Below are 18185 nucleotides of genomic sequence, written 5' to 3' on the forward strand. Positions count from 1 at the left end.
TCTCGGATCCATGCGGGCTCCAGTAGGTCTCCTGCGATATTTGCGGCGACTGTGGTGTAATTCAGTGGAAGATTCATCTGAAAAGTCCACCTTTTGCCACTTTTCCAGCGTCCATCCTTTTGACAGGCTGTGGGCCTTGGCAAATGCCTCATGGTTTTTTAATTGTCTGCACCCTGAGAGATCTGCAGGGTAGAAGGCAACATAAATAGTCTGAAATATCAACAAATCTTAGCTGCCTCTTACATTCCTAACCATAATAAGGGATACATTCTGCAGCAGGATGGTGCTCCATCGCATACTTTAATCTCTACCTCAAAGTTTCTCAAGGCAAAGAAGATCAATATCCTCCAGGACTGGCCGGCCCAGTCACAAGACATGAAAATCATTGAGCATGTCTGGGGTAGGATGAACGAGGAAGCATGGAAGACGAAACCCAAGAATGTTGATGAAGTCTGGGAGGCATGCAAGACTGCTGTCTTTGATTTTCCTGATGACTTCATCAATAAATTGTATAAATCCTTGCCGAACTGCATAGATGCAGTCCTTCAAGTCCATGGAAATATTTAAATTGGGATCTCACAGCACCACTTCTTATTCGCTTATGTTATGTAACATATTTTTGTATTTGAAGTATATATTTTTTGTTCAATTTTCACACTACTTTCTGTTGGCAACAAAACCTTTGTCTTGCCAAAATTTGACCTTTATCTCTTCATTAAATGATAAATCTGTATTCAGTGAAACATATTTTTGTACATTCAACATCATTTGGGAAGGTCTTAGCTTTCATATGAGCCATTTCTGAAACCAATTGAATAATTAAAAGGTTATTAGCAATTGTTTCTACAAAACGGATAAGCGACAAGAACTTTTGTCAGGGACTGTACATAGCAAAAGTCCACCAGCTTAAAGGCTATAAAATGCCAACTTTTTGTGTGTGTTGTTTTACAATACTCTTAACAAATCTTTCAAACACATATCCCCACAAGAAAACAGCTAAATATACCTATAAACTAAATTACGAATGCATTAAAAAAAATAAAAACATTAGCTTATGTTGGTCTCAACAGGGAGTAGCTGGATTCAGCCATGTGAAATGAGTTATGTTATATTCACTGTCGCCACTAGAGGAGAGTGTATCCACCCAAATCAATAAAACTACATGGAAACTGTCAAAACAAACCATTACAACGCCACTTTAATGAAACGAATACTTGAAGCAGCAAAATTCAATTCAAATCTTTTTTCTCATCGAATTACTCGAGTTAATCGATTAATCGTTGCAGCACTAGTCAGGTGTTGACCGCAAAGCTAATGAAAAGCCACTGTTTAAGTGACTGGCTCTATCTAGGGTTGGGGAATGTAGGCTAAACTAAAACCTCTTGTGCAGGTCATATTCAGTGATATTTTCATAATTTGCTGAGGGCCAATAAAAACCGGGCAGCGGGCCGCAGTTGTCCCACGGGCCTTAGTTTGGGTATCCCTGAATTATACAAAAGGTGTCATCAGTGAAATCCGAGCTGAGCTGGAAATCATCTGCAAACTTTGCTCGTCTGACTTGGCTGTGTTTTATCTCAGCTAAATTATCCTCGATTTTGTCCATCCTGTCTAATATCATACCTTCATTAAGTAAGCAACTCTCTTCTGTTCTTCTCTCCCTCACTCTCTCTCGCTCAGTGCAGCAGGGGGCTGACACTCAGAGGGGGTGTTGGAGAGCACTGAGGCAGAACCGACAGAGCGAGAGGGAAAGGAGGGATGGAGGTGGTGTCGAGGGGGGGGCACGAGGGTTTGTGACTGTCAGCGATGGGAGAGGGATCCCCCGGGAGGAGTAGAGGGTTCAGAAGCGAGGAGCGAAAGAGTGAAAAAGATTGAAAAAAAGAGCAAGTCAGCAGCAGGGTGAGAAAAAAGAGAAAAAATGGGGAAGAATGTTGCTTTGATGTGAAAGGTGATGGGCCGACTGCAGCCATGCGGGCAGGTCGGAAGAGGTGGGGAAAAAAATACAGGGGAAAGGGTGAAGCGAAGACAAGAGACTTGAGTAAACCCCAGACAGTAGGTAGTAAATGAGGGAGAAAACCTACACTATCATACGGCTGCAGTAGCGCGGCTTGCGCTCACTTGCAGCTAGACAGCAAAACTGTTCTGCTTGGAAAACTTGGATGTTGCTTCTTAAACCAAATTTACACCCGTTTTATCTTGTAATACTTCCAAATTCTCAACAGACTTAAAGTTGGTTTAGGAAACAATCATCTTCAATTACTGTAAACCAGCATTTAATTTGACAGTCTCATAACTAGAGGTGTGCAAAATTTCCGATTCTTAGATTATTCGCGATTCGGCTGTGGAAGATTCGAGAACGTTTCACAAACATCCAAATTCCGATTATTAAAATATGCGATGTAAAGCGGAAGTTCACAACACTCAGCGCGCCGCGCGGTCTTCGGGACAGAACGGAGCGAGAGTAGCTAAACATCATGCTTCCCAATACCCGGCCCCTCGGGTAATGCCAATGCTCAACTCACGGCTCTAGCTCAACTCATGCAACGAGATAAAAAAAACACAACAACATACCTGACTGCTGCCGAAAAGCTGCTTCAAAGTACATCCATATAATGTTACGGTGGATATCATTTATATAGGACTAGATGCAATATAGATTTGGTAGTGTTAGCAGCACATCTACAAAAAGCTAGATGCTGGCGTTATAAATGGCCGCTATCTTAAAGCAGTACACTTCCCTGCAAGGCTGTTGTAGCGAATCTTCCAAGCAAACCTAATTAACTTTTTATCTAAAATACTCCTAAATCTTTAAAATAGTTTTAAAACTTTCACATGTCGAAAGTAGACAAAAGGGAAATTATGGAATAACGGGAGCAATTTTAACAAATTTAACGGTTGATTCACAACATTAAATTAATTGAATGTAGTTTAAAGCTGCTGATACAGAATGGGGACTGGAGTTTTTTATTTAATGTTATTTTTGTATATTTGTTTACTGCTATATGTTAACTTGATACTGAAATAGTAGTGTGGTTTAGCCTGAGAGTATTTTTTTAACAATTTTGGAACTAATGTACAAAACATTAAAAAAAAAAAAAGAGGGAAAAAAAGGAGGGAGGTGCATCAATAATTGTTTTATAATCGAATCGGAGCCTCTGAATCGTAATCGAATCGTTAGGTGCCCAAAGATTCCCAGCTCTACTCATAACCCATTCAAATGTCGACTCATGACATTTCTCAAAAGACCATAAAAAATATGATGATGCTAAAGATATATGGTTCACATCCTCTTACATTTTAATCGTTTACAGTATTTGTTGTTTAACCCTTTCAATCGAGAATTAGGATTTCTCATTTTTCCTTCAATTTTATTACATTCATATATAGGAGTGTGACAAAATATCGAAATGGTGTTATATCGTGATACTTTGTATCAAAAAGTTATCGATATGCTCCTGCCAAGAATCGAGATATCGTTTTAAAAAGGTGTCAATGTCTAAAAAAAATAAATAAATAAATGAAAAGGAACCAACAAGTTGCTACCAAAATCTTCCACTATATTAGTGTCTCAGTTAACTCTAAGGCTGCATTGACATTGCACCACGCCCAATCCTTTTAGACTGCGGGTTTTCAGGGCATTTACAGGTCACTTGCGGTTCATTTTAGGGCATTTATAGGTCATTTCCTGTTGAGTTTGAGTCACTGCCTATTCATTTGGGTGATTCCCAGGTCACTTCCTGTTCTGTAACTCAAAATCAACAGGAAGTGACCCATAAAATACCCCAAAATCAACAGGAAGTAACTGAAGATCAGCAGGTAAATGACCTTAAATGGCCCAAAATTACCTCATTGCCTGGCATTGGCTGCCACTGACGTCCATAGACGTTCAATCCGTTTGAAGTGGGAGGGATGGCACATTCGTTCATTCGCTGCCACTCTCCCAGTTGAAATGGAGTGGACGTCTACTAGTGATAAACTCATTCCAATTCACAGCAGAAGCTTGTTTTTCTGTTTATTAGTTGGTTAGGGTTGGTTAGTTAGTTGGTCAGAAATATCATCCTAGGATATTCTACAAATGTATCGATAATCGTTGTATCGCCATATCGCCAGATCATCGTTATCGTGAGCTTTGTATCGCAAATCGTATCGTGAGGTACCAAGAGGTTCCCGCTCCTATTCACATAGGATAGGGGCCTTAAAACTGCGGCCGAGGGGACCATTGCGCCAGGCGGGTCAATACTTTATGGCCCGTTTGACATCAGATTGAAATAGTGTTGCCTGCACAAATATTAATATTTTGTCTAATCAATCTCGTGACCTCACAATGCTCAACTCTTAGGCTGCCATTGACGGCAATAGACGTCCAATCCATTTTCACTGTTGAAATGGATCAGTTTACCTCTTTTACTCGCTCCCACAACACATTACTCTGTGATCTGGGCTGGCTGTGAATGAATTAAGCTAATGACAACTTCTGAATATACGTCCACATAGAGACCACTGAAAAGGTTAAGGGGTATGACAACACCTGGGGAAATGCTAATATTCCATCATTTATCCATAAACGCATGCCTTTTGGATTCATATCATGCCACTTCGTGTAATTACACACATCGCAACACCAAGAAAATGATAGAAATTTGGATCGATTTGTCAAGCTAAAAGGATCCGCCCACGAGATCCCGGAAATCTAGCATTTTGTGTGCGTGACGTCACTACAAGGAAACAACCGGCTCAGTGCTTAGTACTGAATGGCGGCAATGATAGCGGACGATTTTGTTTCTAGTTGCAGCGACAAATCCGAACATTCTTCTAATGGTGACGAGGAGAGTTATGAAACTTTCTTAGGTGTTTTGGGTTATCAATTTGAGCCCAAACGAAAGCCAATGCAGCCTAATGAAAGGCTCATTGAGAGGAGCAATAACACTGATGAAACACCGGCAACATCATGTGGGAAACACCGAATGGTTTGTTTTGCATTTCCTTTTGTGAAGCTGATACACCGTGACCGCAAAAATAATGTAATGTATAGAATAATTATCATTTATCGTGCTATCATAGGTTTTCGCTCTGCCAATAGACACAAATATGAATGGGATTCGAGGATTTGTTCTATATATTTTACGAGCGATAATTTATACATGTGTCCAGTCCTATATCCAATGCGTGATACGTTTTTATTGTAAAAGAGTACTCACTCTGGCTATTTCGAGCTTGGCTGCTCCGCTCCTTTGGTTAGCCTGGGGTGGTCTCATCAGAGCCAGTTGTCCTTTCTTTCTTGCTGATTCTGCTTTCATCGGCAGTTTCTTAGCAAAACCTGATTTTATTTGTCCATAGTTCGAATAGCTTTCAGGTGTAAAATGTGCACTACACAAATCCGTGCCAGAGGCTGGGTCTGCAAAATTAGCCCTCTTAGCACGGACGAACTTTACTCATTGTCTGAGTAGTCCAGGTCTTTTTCTCGCGTTCAGGAACTCATGGGTACTACATTGTGACAAATGGCTATTTGTAGACCACATAGCATGACAGGTTTGAACCATTTTAGCGATTTTTTGATAAAACACGAACGCAACTCTTTCGTCGATAAACAACGATTGCACCTGCCTTGACCTTTCATTTCCTTGTTATGACGTCTCCGCCCATTCGGCTGTTTCTGGAATACTTTCGGAAATGTTCGTAATTTTCGATCTATGTTCGATAATTGCTCATGAATGCGATTTATTTTTTTTGTTAACTTTATAAATATTTGTTATCTTGCCACATAACGGTTCTATTGATATCTCACAGCCCCTTGGTGTTTTAATACCCTTTAACCATCTGCTTCCTTCTTTATTGTTTATTTTTCCTATTATAGGAGGAGATTTCTCTGGAAGCCCCTATTCCCATCCTCAGTATTCCACATATAATGAATCTTGGAGATTTCCCAACCCGAGTTTATTAGGTAAGTTTCCACGTGAAAGTATGTGCAGAGGGCGACTTTTTCAATGGTTTGTGCCATTTGACAAAATAACTTGAGTAAAAGTAAAAAATGTATAGGGCGGAAAACAGACAAGACTGAAAAAGCAGTTTCTGCTCTTGCACTCCTCTTTAAAAGAAACTGCTGTGTTTTAAGCCAAAATAACTGTTGTTTTTGATAGAACAATATGTCTATATGCTGCCATAGCAGATTCATGGCGCATTAAGCCCCCGAAGTATTTTTAATTTGTCCCTTTTACCCTGGAAACCCCCGTTTACAGACGTCGCGCAACCGCTTTTGTTTCAACTCAGCCATAAAAAGAAGCTCAGTAATTACATTTATTAATCAAAAAGTCTGTCATTGATATATTAGAATCATTAATTGATGTCTAATATTTCGTTTTAAAAAAAAAACAACTTAAAAAAATTATTCACTCCATATTTTAAACTTTTAAACAAATGACTGCACAATAAAAAAAAAAATGGTGTCTGTAAAAAAAGTCACTGATATCTACCTCATAACTAAAAATTAATTGTATTTTTTGTTACTGTCGCATTTTCGCAAATATGTTAGATGATAAATAATCGATCCAAACAAAGAAAAATTGAAAAAAAAAAAACTTTTAAAAGGGTAAATATATGAAAAAGAACATCTTGATCACTCCTTGATGTCTGCGATTTCTGCATCGCAACCCTTGTTATATTACCATGTTTCACCCATAAAATCCCCCCAAAATCCAGCTGTGGCCATTCACAGCTGTGTCTTGACAGTCTGTGATGCATGCTACACAGAGTTATTGGATCGAAACAAGGTAAATACGCAGTAATATTTTATTAAAATCATGGCGTCTTTAATTCTGCTCTCGTGTGCTCCCACCACCAGTTAGGGTTTTGCTGTTTAAAAAATTTTTTCAAAAAAAATGTTCTTCCCCCAGAAAAAAGAGATGTTAAGCTTTCCAATGATGTATCACACATGCATATAGGAATATTTTGAAATTTGGCCAAATTGGGGGTCCCAGAGGGGAACTTCAAGTCACCTGAGTGTTTTCCGGTGGATTATATACAAATGACTGTGTTTGAGTCCTCATTGTCACATTAGCTTTGGGTTTTAGTACCGTAATTTTTGGACTATAAGGTGCACCATACCCGCCATAGCCGCCACCCACCAAATTTGACAAGAAAACAGCATTTGTTAATAGATAAGCCGCGCTGGACTATAAGCTGCAGCTGTCCTCATTTTATTACGGGATATTTACACCAAAAGATATTAACCGGTAACACGTTTTTTGACAGCGCACGCATAAGACTGTCATAAGACCAAATAAACCACAATGAAGCTTCGTTTGGCCATCACTGCTCCCTTGGGGGAAACAGTCCACCTCTGCTGTTGTCAACCAACATGCCTCCCAGCATGCATTGCAGCGCACAGACTTACTTACAGTCTTAAATAGCAGTCAAAATTCATGTTCTGTCCTAATTCTTCAGTTACTGTTCCAGTTGTTTCATTCATTGCTAGTTATTAAGGGTGTAACGGTACATGTATTCATATTGAACCGTTTCGGTACCTGGTGCTCGGTTCGGAACGGAGGCGTACCGAACGAGTTTCTGACATAATGTAACCATTACTTTTCGAGGCTGTGAGTCGATCGGCTTACAGTTTCTTTGTGTAGATTATATTTGCTCTGTCTTCTCTACTATAATGAGGACCAACACGGTAGGACAGTAAGATACGTCAACTACGCGACAACGTGGCCGCTGCGAGAGCGCAGTGAAACGCAACCGTTAAAAGTCAATCAGCCAATGCACACCAGGAGCAGTGCGGCCGCGTGTTAGACGCGTCCCAGAAGCGGTTCAACTCGATGCACGCGAAAAGAACGGCAGAGTTTATTATTTGACGCTATCCACCAATAAAGCTTTTGAAAACCGTTCACAAGAAAAAAAAATTCATTGAGGCATTTCATTTGTAAAATACATGGTAAAATCTTTGTCATTGGGATTGCTTTTCTCTTTAGCACAGGACTTCTTCTTTCTTTCAGAAAGAAAGCTGATCAATATGCGGGGTCTGAAAGGCAAATTGTTGTTGGATTATTATCTTTAAATACCCGCTACTTTTTGAGCAGAATTCTAGCTTTGTACAGGCTACTGTTCCTATTGTTGAAAGCACAAAAGTGTGTAATAAACAATCAGCACATTTATATTTTGCATTTTGTTTTCTCACTGTACCGAAAATTAACCAAACCATGACCTCAAAACCGAGGTACGTACCGAACAGAGATTTTTGTGTACCGTTACACCCCTACTAGTTATGGTATTTGGTAACACTTTATTTGACAGTGGTGCCAGAAGACTGTCATCAGACAATTATAATTATGACATGACACTAGGAGTGGGAACCTCTTGGTACCTCACGATATGATATGATTTGCGATATAAAGCTCACGATATCGATGATCTGATGATATCGCAAAACAACGATTATCGATACAGTGGTCAGGAAATCATTCTAGGATATTCTACAAACTAATAAACAGGAAAAACAAGCTTCTGCTGTGAATTGGAATGAGTTTATCACAAATAGACATCCAATCCATTTGAAGTGGGAGGGATGGCAGCGAATGAACAAATGTTCATTCACTGCCACCCTCCCATTTCCAAACGGATTGAACGTCTATGGCCGTCAGTGGCAGCCAATGCCGGGCAATGAGGCAATTTTGGGCCATTTAAGGTCATTTACCTGTTGATGTGCAGTTACTTCCTGTTGATTTTGGGGTATTTTATGGGTCACTTCCTGTTTATTTTGAGTTGCAGAACAGGAAGTGACCTGGGAATCACCCAAATGAATAGGCAGTGACTCAAACTCAACCTGAAATGACCTGTAAATGCCCTAAAATGAACCGCAGGTGACCTGTAAATGACTGAATGGTCTGGTTTCGAATGTACGAACGTTTCCAGTCTAAATGGATTGGGCGTCGTGCACCGTTAATGCACCCTTAGAGTTAACTGAGACACTATTACGGTGGAAGATTTTGGTAGCAACTTGTAGGTTCCTTTTATTGTATTTTTTTCAACATTGACACCTTTTTAAAACGATATCTTGATTCTTGGCAGGAGCATATCGATAACCTTTTGGGATACAAAGTATCACGATATATCACCATTTCGATATTTTGTCACACCCCTACATGACACTATCATGAGCATTAATGAATGCTTATAATAGATGTCTTTTAGTGCCATCCGGTAAATGATCTCACTTTCGAATGGATGTAAAAGATCTGAGCTGGACATAAAGGGAGTTAGTGACATAATTAACATACAGTGACATAAATAATTTGCCGGATGACACTGAATGACATCTGTCATAAGCATTCAGTCATGCCCATGATAGTGTCATAATTATGACAGTCTTATGACACCGCTGTCAAATAAACTGTTACCTTTTAACCCAAACAAATTGCACTGGGCTATAAGCCGCAGGATTCAAATTGAGGGGAAAAAAAGTAGTGGCTTATAGTCCGAAAATTACAGTTCTTATGTGAGTAAAATATTTATGATCCACCTCTCATCTCATTACACTTTTAGTACAATTTTGTTTTTACCATCAGTCTAAACACTAACACAGTAAAAAGATCTTTCCATATTGTTTCAAACGTCCATTGTCAAGTTCATTGCAGAGAGCCATTTCGGTGGTTCCATTTATAATCGTGCAACAATAAATTCAGGGGTCAGACTCTGCTTACTTACTGCTCCATTAACCCCCTCCCTTTCTTCTACCCCCAGTGTTTCAGCAAGATTACGGTTCTCTCTTGGGTACGGAAATCGGCTGCTCCTCCAGTCTCTTCACCAGCCAGGCGGGACAGATGCAAGGTAGGCACAAAGCATGAAGAAAAAGCAGAGAACTCACTTATTGAGAGTGCAAGATACTTCGGACATATAAAGAGACACCAAGGGGCTTAGTATGAATGAGAAGGAATGGAATAGACTCCCATAATGAGACAATGGGTGAGAGTGAAGGTGACAAATGGGGGAAAAAACGTTGAGACAGGTAGGAAGACATAGCAAGTGAGGGGGCCTGATGTCATGAGTGGGACTAAATAGTTTGTCAGGGTTGCTTAATGCTTCACTTCCCCAAAGGACTTCCTGTGATTACCTGCAAACTGGACATAACCTGTCAGCACACAGCCAGACAGATTGACGGATGTGACATTGAAAGGTGTGTTAGGAGAGGATGCGCGGGTTACTCTGTGCTCTCAGAAAGAGAGTTGGAGTGCATCTGCCAGGTTACAGAATCAAATTGATTGACCTCTTCCCTATGGAGTGAATAGACTCAAGGGATCCTATGCAGTAGTAGAGCTGTATTACATGTGTCAGCCAAGCTTGTCACTTGTGTGTACTTTATGTGTGCGATGGCCTGTATGCGTGAGTGCGTGGTGGCGAGAGAGATCAAGAGCGCGAGAGAGACAGCATGTTTCTTCCACTCCTCATATTTCTCCATTACATTATGGCTTACATTGATTTTGGATGTTATTATTACATTACAGTTTCATGTTTAGAATGTCAGTCAATTCTCAAAGTTTTACACCAAGTACCACCTCCAAATATACTTGAATCTCAACGTACCAAGATAATGAACTATATTCAATTACAATTGCGTAGAAGCATAAGCGGATTTTAAGAGGGGGCCAGGCCCCCCCCGGTGGCCGAAAAATGTCATTGCATGAAACTGACTTTCCTATATATATAAAAGTTGTAAAGCAATAAAACTACAAGAAAAATGAATTAAATGAACAAAAAAATATATTTTTATAATGGGTCAAAAAAAATTTTTTGAACAGATCATGTGACTAGCACCTTAGACGGTCATTTGCTGTGCATATAATTTCCACCCTCCCAACAACAAAAAAAAAAAAGCGGAGAGCAATTTTATTTTTCAAATGATTTTTTTTCTTTGATTGAAAATATTTTTTTTGATTGAAGCAACTTTTTGGGGGGATTCAATGATTTAGACACAAGTGTCCTACCCATAATATGGCCCAAACACAAAACGGATTGCTTCAATCAAAGAAAACTTTTTCAATGAAAAATTAAATGTTCAAATGCAAATTTTTCTATCTCAAATATTTTTTCGCATTCGAAAATGTCTTCTATGATTGAGTTTGTTTTTTGATTGAAGTGATTTTTCTTTTTGAAAATATACTGGAAATTTTGATTGAAGCAACAATTTTTTTTACTAAAGCAACTTTTTTTTGACTGAATAATAAAGACACAAATCTACCTCTATATGGCTCCGCCCAGGGGATACAATTTTTGACTGGGGTAACTACATTGGCAGGCGCACCATATTCAATAGATGACAATCTTAGTGAAAACTATTGCCTAAGCAGCCTGATTTAGAATTCCCATCATTCATGAAAAAAAAAACGCTCATTGTCAACTTATTATTATAAATATTCTTGTAAGTTAATTTTATTGCTGACACTGCGTTTCGGGGTTATCAACATGTTGTGCCCCTCCTGACCCAAAAGTCAAACTCTGCCTATGCGTAGAAGATCAAATTGTTCCAGTATAAAACTAAAAACTGCTAGATGAACTGAAATACAGTGCCTTGCAAAAGTATTCGGCCCCCTTGAATCTTGCAACCTTTCGCCACATTTCAGGCTTCAAACATAAAGATATGAAATTTAATTTTTTTGTCAAGAATCAACAACAAGTGGGACACAATCGTGAAGTGGAACAACATTTATTCGATAATTTAAACTTTTTTAACAAATAAAAAACTGAAAAGTGGGGCGTGCAATATTATTCGGCCCCTTTACTTTCAGTGCAGCAAACTCACTCCAGAAGTTCAGTGAGGATCTCTGAATGATCCACTGTTGTCCTAAATGACCGATGATGATAAATAGAATCCACCTGTGTGTAATCAAGTCTCCGTATAAATGCACCTGCTCTGTGATAGTCTCAGGGTTCTGTTTAAAGTGCAGAGAGCATTATGAAAACCAAGGAACACACCAGGCAGGTCCGAGATACTGTTGTGGAGAAGTTTAAAGCCGGATTTGGATACAAAAAGATTTCCCAAGCTTTAAACATCTCAAGGAGCACTGTGCAAGCCATCATATTGAAATGGAAGGAGCATCAGACCACTGCAAATCTACCAAGACCCGGCCGTCCTTCCAAACTTTCTTCTCAAACAAGGAGAAAACTGATCAGAGATGCAGCCAAGAGGCCCATGATCACTCTGGATGAACTGCAGAGATCTACAGCTGAGGTGGGAGAGTCTGTCCATAGGACAACAATCAGTCGTACACTGCACAAATCTGGCCTTTATGGAAGAGTGGCAAGAAGAAAGTCATTTCTCAAAGATATCCATAAAAAGTCTCGTTTAATGTTTGCCACAAGCCACCTGGGAGACACACCAAACATGTGGAAGAAGTTGCTCTGGTCAGATGAAACCAAAATTGAACTTTTTGGCCACAATGCAAAACGATATGTTTGGCGTAAAAGCAACACAGCTCATCACCCTGAACACACCATCCCCACTGTCAAACATGGTGGTGGCAGCATCATGGTTTGGGCCTGCTTTTCTTCAGCAAGGACAGGGAAGATGGTTAAAATTGACGGGAAGATGGATGCAGCCAAATACAGGAACATTCTGGAAGAAAACCTGTTGATATCTGCACAAGACCTGAGACTGGGATGGAGATTTATCTTCCAACAGGACAATGATCCAAAACATAAAGCAAAATCTACAATGGAATGGTTCAAAAATAAATGTATCCAGGTGTTAGAATGGCCAAGTCAAAGTCCAGACCTGAATCCAATCGAGAATCTGTGGAAAGAGCTGAAGACTGCTGTTCACAAACACTCTCCATCCAACCTCACTGAGCTCGAGCTGTTTTGCAAGGAAGCCATTCTTCCTTGCAAGAATGTCAGTCTCTCGATGTGCAAAACTGATAGAAACATACCCCAAGCGACTTGCAGCTGTAATTGGAGCAAAAGGTGGCGCTACAAAGTATTAACGCAAGGGGGCCGAATAATATTGCACGCCCCACTTTTCAGTTTTTTATTTGTTAAAAAAGTTTAAATTATCCAATAAATGTTGTTCCACTTCACGATTGTGTCCCACTTGTTGTTGATTCTTGACAAAAAATTAAAATTTTACATCTTTATGTTTGAAGCCTGAAATGTGGCGAAAGGTTGCAAGGTTCAAGGGGGCCGAATACTTTTGCAAGGCACTGTATATTTCTCAAGTTACCTAAATATTCTTGGATCTACCCAAAAAGTTGTTCAAATACTCCTAACTCAAAGCCCTAAATATACCGTGATACTCCCTGAACTACCTAAATACTCTTAAATGTACTGAAATACCCAGTAAAAGTAAACGAAATGCCTCTTCTTCGAGGACAGTGCCTCTGGATTGGCAGACCGAGGTGGTGGGCCCCCTTCTTAAGAAGGGGGACCGTGGGTGTTTTTCCATTATAGGGGGATCACACTCCTCAGCCTCCCTGGTAAAGTCTATTCAGGGGTGCTGGAGAGGAGGGTCCGTCGGGTAGTCGAATCTCTGATTCAGGAGGAGCAGTGTGGTTTTCGTCCCGGCCGTGGAACAGTGGACCAGCCCTACACCCTTGGCAGGGTCCTCGAGGGTGCATGGGAGTTCTCCCAACCAGTCTACATGTGTTTTGTGGATTTGGAAAAGGCGTTCGACCGAGTGCGTCGGGGAATCCTGTGGGGAGTGCTTCGGGGGTGCGGCATAGAGAGTCCCTTGAAAGGGCTGTTCGGTCCCTGTACGACCAGTGTCAGACTTTGGTCCGCATTGCCAGCAGTAAATCAAATTCGTTTCCAGTTAGTGTTGGATTCCACCATGGCTGCCCTTTGTCACAGATTCTGTTCATAATTTTTATGGACAGAATTTCTAGGTGCAGCCAAGTGTTGAGGGGGTCCGGTTTGGTGGCCACAGCATTGCATCTCTGCTATTTGCAGATGATGTGTTGCTGTTGGCTTCATCAAGCCGTGACCTCCAACTCTCACTGGAGCAGTTCGCAGCCTGAGTGTGAAGCGGTTGTGATGAAGATCAGCCCCTGCAAATCCGAGACCATGGTCCTCAGTCGGAAAAGAGTGGCATGCCCTCTCCGGGTCGGGGACGAGATCCTGCCCCAGAGGGGTTCAAGTATCTTGGGGTCTTGTTCACGAGTGAGGGTAGGAGGGAGATGCTGACTCTGCACCGGTTTGTAGTGAAGAAGGAGCTACGCCGAAAGGAGGAGCTCTCGATTTACCAGTCGATCTAGGTTCCTACCCTGACCTATTATGGTCACAAGCTGTGGGTCGTGACCGAAACAACAAAATCTCGGATACAAGCAGCTGAAATGAGTTTCCTCCACAGGGTGTCCGGGTTCTCCCTTAGAGACTGGGTGAGAAGCTCGGTCATCTGGGAGGGACTCTGTGCCTTGCTGCTACTCCGCCGCGTTGAGGAGCCAGTTGAGGTGTTTCGGGTATCTGGTTAAGATGCCTCCTGGATGTCTCTCTGGAGAGGTGTTCCAGGCATGTCCCACTGGCGGGAGGCCCCGGGGACGACCCAGGACACGCTAGACAGACTATGTCTCTCGGCTGGCCTGAGAACGCCATTAGAATCCCGCCGGAGGAGCTGGTTGAAGGCTGGGGAGAGGGAAGTGTGGGCTTCCCTGCTTAAGCTGCTGCCCCCACAACCTGACCCCGGATTGGGTGGGTGGGTGGGTGGATGGATGGATGGATGGATGGATGGATGGATGGATGGATGGATGGATGGATGGATGGATGGATGGATGGATGGATGGATGGATGGATGGATGGATGGAATGCTTCTAGATTTAATCAAAATAGTGGTACCTCGACATATGATCGCTTCCACACACGATCTTTTCGATATCCAACTTAAAATTTGACTCGCCATTTGCCTTTATATCCGACAACATGCTCGAGGACGCAAAGACGGACACACGGCAGATCGTCTTGGGAAAAAAATCAACATGGGTTCCAAGAATGTTAGTGCACATGGTGAAAAAAGGTGAGGCTTACCTTTTGAAATGTTAAAAAAAATATGAGCATGGTGTGCGCGTCCGTGAACTGACTTGACAATACGGCCGTAAAATGTCTACGATCTTGATGGCCCTCTTCCGACCTCCGTTCTTCAGTCTTTATTAGTTAAGGTGACAATTATTATTATAGTACGTAGCCAAAAAAATCAGCAGCTTCGTCAGGTTTTTAATCGTTTATTCCAGGACTTGTGCAACACAACATGCCTACTGTCCCCCGCAGCTGAAGATGAAAAGTGAAAGTAAAAAGTCCTCTCTCACTCTGTCATGTCAGCCACGCGGTGCGTTCAGGTACACCGCGCAAAACACATCCGCCACATTAGAACCCGATTTGTGACATTATTATAGGTAATATTCGTAGTATTTTTATATTATTATTCCGATTTTTATTCATATTTGTTTTGCTCTGTGTAATTGCTATTTGCAATAGTACCAGCAGTATTTATGAGGGATTTAGTGTAGGTTTTCGGGCTGTGAAACAAACGAATGGAATTATAATGTATTCTTATGGGAAAATCCTACTCGACATACCATCATTTCGACTTACAAACAAGATACTGAAACGAATCAACTTCGTATGTAGAGGTACCACTGCACTCCCTAAAAGTTACCTAAATATTCTTAAATAGAAAAAAAAATGATCACTGAAAGCTACCTACACACTCCTAAATGTACTTAAATACTTCTTAAAGGTTACCTATTTACACCTCAGTATGAAAGAGGGTAAATAAAACGTTTAAACAACGATTCAACATGTATTGCACATAGAAATACATTTAGGTTATATGTGAATAATCTGCCGAATTGTTCTATCTAGAGCCCAAACTTGAGAGCTGTGAAGCATAAACAATCATTACGGCTTAGCTTTTACATACAGTATATGGCGGAAAACACTCAGGTGACTTGAAGTTCCGCCCTGAGAACCCCAATTTGTCCAAATTTCAAAATCGTCCGATATGCATGTGTGATACATCATTTAAAAAGCTTAAAATCTCAATTTTCTGAGGGAAGAAAAATTTTGAACAGGAGGGCATTAAAAAAAAAAAAAAAAAATTCAAACAGCAAAACCCTATCTGGAGGTGAGAGCACGCAAGAGCATAATTACAGAAGCCATGACTTTAACTAAGCCTGTCGCAATATACAATAATTTCATTTACCGCGCGATAAATGAAAATGAAGGCGGTAATTTTTCCGCTGCGATTTATCGCCTCGCGTGCACGTGCACGGCAGACGTGCTGTTAAAAGTTCGGATTCCTCGTTACCAACTGCGCAAAATGCATCTTCATTCCAGGTCCGGCAAAAACTAGCGCCGGAGCCAATCGTTCCCATTATATCCTATTGTTCAACGTATACCGGCCGCGTCAGTGCTCCGGAGTGACTGTGGCCCATATATGGCGCGCCGGTATTGTTGACGTGTGGGCGCTCCCGTCAGGAGTGACATTTCCCGCGGGGCGGCTATTTTTCGGCACAACGCCGGATATTTACAACGAAGTCCGCCAAAACATTGTTACCGTCTTGGCTGCTACGAACAACCTCACTTTGACAACGAACAGCTGAATGAAATTAAGAGCGCTGTGCTTCAAACTCGTCCTGTTTATGAAAGTGGATTGTCATATGCTGGTGTTGTATAGTAATGAGCAGACGTGACTTCAGCAGCGCTTGCTAACTTTTTTAATGCGCGCACACACTAGATATCATGAAATGGCAAACTAGATGTGCTACGTCCCATGCCATTGGCTACGTGAGCCCAGAGTGATTATGAGACACGTAGTCCATATACTACATCGATGAATTCCAAACTCATGATTGAATGGAAGTTATGAAGGCCAAATCAATCCATACCAGTGACTATAGATAATGTTGCAAATATTGTTGAATCAGTACGTGACACAGATGGATTCGGAGGACAAATAGGATGTCTTGCTCATGTAGTAAACCTAGCTGCTAAGAGAGCTGTAGCAATCAACAGTGTGCCCTGCCTCGCTTTACAAACAGTAAAGATTGTTCTCAGCACTTTTATACAAAATGTTTTCAGATCAGTAAGAAGTAAGTACATAAATATTATGCACTAAAATACATGTTTATATGATGGCAATTTAATTTTTGCTCGTTAGCAAAAAAAAAAAAAAAAAAAAACACAACAAAAAAAAACCAACAAAAAAAACGAAACAAAAAATATAAAAAAATTTTTACAGAGCATTAAATGTATTGAATCAGATCGAAAATCGTGTCCCCCGTATCAAAAATCGTACCGAACCATGACTTAACTGTATCGTTGCATCCCTATGGAACACCATTGCAGAAGCCATGGCGGGAAAAGTTTTCATTTGCCTAAATGCTTAAGTTATTAAATGCAATTTTTTTTTTAAACACATTTTATTTATTCTGTGTTTATGTGCGGTATCAATATTGTTGTTTTTTACTTAAGAGGCATGGTCTATTGTTTTTAGTTGTGATTTCTTAAAAAGTCTTTTTGAATTTAAGAGTAAATATTTATCGCGTTTAAATGGGTGTACTTGATCTATTAATATATACTGTATTCTCACTGTGTTATTGTAAATTGGTTAAAAAAAATGGGGTGGGGCGAAATAATATCGCATATCGCAATAATTTATGAGAATAATTATCGCACACTAAAATTTTTTATCGCGACAGGCCTAACTTTATCGAGATATTATCGCGTACTTACCTTGTTTCGATCCAAAAACTCCATGTGGCATGTATTACCAAGTGTCAAGACACAGCTGTGAATGGCCACAGTTGGATTTTGGGGGGGATTTTATGGGTAAACATGGTAATATAACAAGGGTCGCATTGCAGAAATCGCAGACATCAAGGAGTGATCGAGATTTTTTCATATATTTACCCTTTTAAACACAGTTTTTTTTTTTTTCAATTTCTCTTTGTTTGGATCGATTATTTATCATCTAACTAATCGGAGAAAATGCGACAGTGACAAAAAAAAAACACAAGCAATAGTTATGAGGTAGATATCCGTGACTTTTTTACAGACACCATTTTTAAAAAATGTTATGTGGTTTGTTTAAAAATTTAAAATGAGCACGTGAATAATTTTTTAGTTTTTTTTCAAACGAAATATTAGACATCAATTAATGATTCTAAGCTAAAATTGACATTTTGAATAATAAATATAATTAATTACCTTCG

General features: G+C 40.4%; 1 protein-coding gene across 1 annotated transcript in view; it reads left to right on the forward strand.

Annotated features, from left to right (window-relative positions):
• Nucleotides 1–18185, forward strand: part of pax5 (paired box 5) — a 111575-nt gene that overhangs the window by 91453 nt on the left and 1937 nt on the right. Inside the window, exons 9-10 of the mRNA XM_057844259.1 lie at nucleotides 5852–5938; nucleotides 9733–9819. Of these exons, the coding sequence (XP_057700242.1) occupies nucleotides 5852–5938; nucleotides 9733–9819 (174 nt within the window). The remainder of the gene's footprint in view (nucleotides 1–5851; nucleotides 5939–9732; nucleotides 9820–18185) is intronic.

Source organism: Corythoichthys intestinalis, chromosome 8 (genome assembly GCF_030265065.1).
Source record: "Corythoichthys intestinalis isolate RoL2023-P3 chromosome 8, ASM3026506v1, whole genome shotgun sequence".
NCBI lineage: Eukaryota > Metazoa > Chordata > Actinopteri > Syngnathiformes > Syngnathidae > Corythoichthys > Corythoichthys intestinalis.